General features: G+C 35.5%; 1 protein-coding gene across 1 annotated transcript in view; it reads right to left on the reverse strand.

Annotated features, from left to right (window-relative positions):
* Positions 1-237: 237 nt before the first annotated feature.
* Positions 238-3,546, reverse strand: part of LOC117112175 — a 10,748-nt gene continuing 7,439 nt past the window's right edge. Inside the window, exons 10-14 of the mRNA XM_033255245.1 lie at positions 3,157-3,427; positions 2,436-2,623; positions 1,766-2,178; positions 949-1,054; positions 238-834 (exon numbers count right to left, since the gene is read on the reverse strand). Coding sequence (XP_033111136.1) covers positions 658-834; positions 949-1,054; positions 1,766-2,178; positions 2,436-2,623; positions 3,157-3,427 — 1,155 coding nt within the window. The 3' untranslated portion in view covers positions 238-657. The remainder of the gene's footprint in view (positions 835-948; positions 1,055-1,765; positions 2,179-2,435; positions 2,624-3,156; positions 3,428-3,546) is intronic.

Here is a 3,546-nt window from a genome sequence, read left to right on the forward strand (position 1 = left end):
TTTTTGTTTATTCTAAATGTGATTTGCTTTTAATTCTATGAATCCTATAAATGTACCTGCACCAAGGTTTAGCCTTTTATAGCATTAGTTGTTGTAAATAAACCTACTTAGTTTGTATTCATTATGTGCTAACGAAAGTTGATCATTGAATGATAAATGTTGTGAAAATCAGATCATTATGCACACATACACAATCATTTCTGTGTATTGTAGAAACAAATAGTAAAACAGTTAAAATATAGTGGCTGCAATATCAATTTTATTCATATATTTGAAATAAATAAGACGTGCATTCACATTTTGCAGAATTATTGTCAGTATAATTTTATTTATAAATATCGAGTATCAGAACATTATAGTACAACATAAACAGTTGTTCAAAGTGAAACAACCTGTGACAGTTGTGAGGAAGTTTGTTTTGTAGGCTATCATTTTAGAATAACTTTCCGATAGCAACGCCAACATTGATAAACTTTTTCGTTTTTCTATCTCATTCCACATCCCCTCTTTATACAAATGCTATTGGTTTTTTGTTGCTCAATTTGAAATTTAAATGATAAAGGAAACGCATTAATCGGGAATCTATTATATAACGTCAGAAATCATTGATATTTGTTTGGAAATGTTGTATTACGTTTGAAACGTTTTCGTTGAGCCTTAGACGAGGTTGATGGGAAGCAACGTCTCAAGGTATTCGTCAGTTGCTTGCTTTTCAATGGGCATTGCTCTACGCCCTCTAGAGTTAACGCAGCTTCTTCGTTGCGCTTCCAATTGAGCGCAGGCGGATTGGCGGTCGTTCCTCTTGCAGGTTACTGCGCTGCATTTCACAATAACCTGGTAAATAGAGAAATTTTATAGTTTTATATTTCTGTTTAAATGTATATATTTATATCCATATTTATTTAATATCCGTAATGTAAGAAACACGCAATTTGTAACTTCACTCACATTGTCATCGTATCCGAAGTTGAGGAAGGCAAAAGCAGAGATACTGAAACGTTTTTCGTATTCTAAATGGCTGTATTGCATCTCAACAGTATCATCAACCGGACATCTAAATGATTAAAAATAATGAGTTATTATTATCATTATCACTGTCGTAATTTTAATGAAACAATTGTGAAAACGTCATAGGCATATATCGGTTACGTTGAATACCGGCAGTTTTTCAGCTTTTCCAGTAAACTGCTCATAGATAACGTTCATAACCTAACTCGGTGCTCTGCTGCCGAACACTAGCGGGAGGCAAATTTACTTGCGATTTTGGCCTAAGAAGTTTTCGGCTGAGGGGCCGCATCCCTTGATAGAGGCGTTAAATAAAAATCACACTCCAAACATGAAAATGAGCCCTATAAAGACGCATCACTTTTCATAAAGCCGAATGATTTTCTGAAAACATTTTAAACATTAGGTTTTTTATTGCCTTGTCTAACAAGTTGGAATGTGGAAAAGTATCAGGAGCCTATAAATAGGCCGAAATAAATACCCTGTAATAATTAGTTGTCAAAATAGTACGTGTAATGTGATTAATATTGACCGAAATCACAGCCGTTTGATTGGCTATGATAACTTTTTAAAGCGGGTTAAGTGATCTGTTTCATTTGGACATAACATTGCTTTATTATTAAGTTTTTATTCATTGTCTTGCATTTTCGATATAATTTGTTATACAAATGAAATACAGACGATATGTTTTGCTTACTTATACTTCAACCTTCGACAAGTACAGTTGAACTACAAGATTATCTTATAGATGATAACTTACCCGTCGGTAACAAATTCGTACTTAGCATCAAACTTGCTGCAAGTTCTGTCCCTTGCGAATGCAAAACACCTCATAATTTGAAGTTCCTTTGACTCGTCAACTGCTTTAACAGAGAAATACAATGATTGGTTGAGAGCAACATCTGGGTTAGCCTTCACTTTGTAAGCGCTGCTGTATGAAGAGTCTTCGTAGAGTGTCAGGTGAGACTTCATGCGTCCCAGTCCTCTGTGTTTCGTTGGTTTGACGACCGTGTCAGGATCGTAGAAGATGTCGGAAACACCAATTCCTGTAATTACGCACTTGATCTTCATCTCGAATCGCCGCTTCTTTCGTGAGATAGGTGAATTTGGTTCGTATGGCTCAGGGTCATCTCTGAGGGTGTTGTAGAATCTGGTCTCTTTTGTGCCTTTGTTCTATGGAGATATAACGGTAGTTGAATAATAGCCTTGAAAGTTCTAATACGTATTAATGTTTAAAACGCTGACTAAATTTATCGCTAACTTTTAAATAGCCTAATAATACTGTGACTATCACATTAAATTTATTGTAGATAGAATTCTATTTTCAATTCTTTATTAGCTGCTGCAAGCATAACCATCTTCGTAGCTTTCTTTGTTTTAACCAGTTTTAATAACTCTAAACATTTATTCAAAACCGTGCAGACATCTACCTTGATAAGGGTGCCGCACTCGTCGTATCCGAACGATATCACCATGAAGGTGTCATTCAAATGTTTGGCCTTGCATCTTGGATCGTGGAGGTGGAACATAGATGGTTCCATATCATCAACTTTGTATCTTGGGAGGTAGAAGGTAATCTCGTGATCGCCACAATCAACAACTGGTTCTTTTGGTTTAGCTGAAATGCGAGTAATTTTATCAAAATATGATGTGTTATTAGAGAGCATATAGAGGTGTTAGTGAGATGTAGGCCTACTTTCTTAAAATAAATTCAGTGAAAAGTTTTGTGATTCTGATATTTACATTTTAAACACTTCTTCTGAATGCAAGTAATGCGTCTACAGCCGGTATTAAACGTTGTGATTTTGCTTATGAAAAGCTGCGCTATGCCACAAACGCCTACATCTTTAATTTTTTTTTCAGAATTCTACGATATAGTACGCTTCCATACGACTATCTGTATTGTCTGTGGTTCACATAATACCTCTCACAGCATGCCCCACCTTTTTTAGACCGCTCGTGCCGTCAGAGAGCAGCTTAAGCGAAAATTGCAACGTGTGAGACCGGCTTTAGATGTTGGCTATATTGTTGTCTTTTTGTCTATTTAGTAACCATTTTTCATTTAATCTTCTATATTTCATTAAAAAATTTTAATGGTAATTTTCTCCGACATTACTTCAAATTGCAAATATATCAATCTTTGGAACTTACGAGTGTGAAAGAAGAGTCCAGCTTCGTCGCTGGCTTTTGTTGCGCTCTTGAAGCAAGCATCGTTGACGGAAATTTCTGCAAAACCTTTCTCAACCTCAACGTAGTACATTTGTCCATCCTTCAAGTTTGTTGGTGCATTAAAGTAAACGGTTTCAGTCAGTTCCTTCTTAAATCGAACCTGCTTGGGTTTGGATGCATCGTACGAAGCAATGGTTCGGCGGGTTGAGACATCAATGACATTAATTCTCTTGCGTCCCTTTGGTCTAGATACCTAAAAGGAAATAGATATATGGTCAGACAACATTCGAAATCGTTTATTCAATTAATACTAGCTCATTGTATGATCTTTCTTAAATGCATATATATATATATATATATATATATATATAT

Source organism: Anneissia japonica, unplaced genomic scaffold (genome assembly GCF_011630105.1).
Source record: "Anneissia japonica isolate Jap-2015-1 unplaced genomic scaffold, ASM1163010v1 scaffold2707_len876726_cov182, whole genome shotgun sequence".
NCBI lineage: Eukaryota > Metazoa > Echinodermata > Crinoidea > Comatulida > Comatulidae > Anneissia > Anneissia japonica.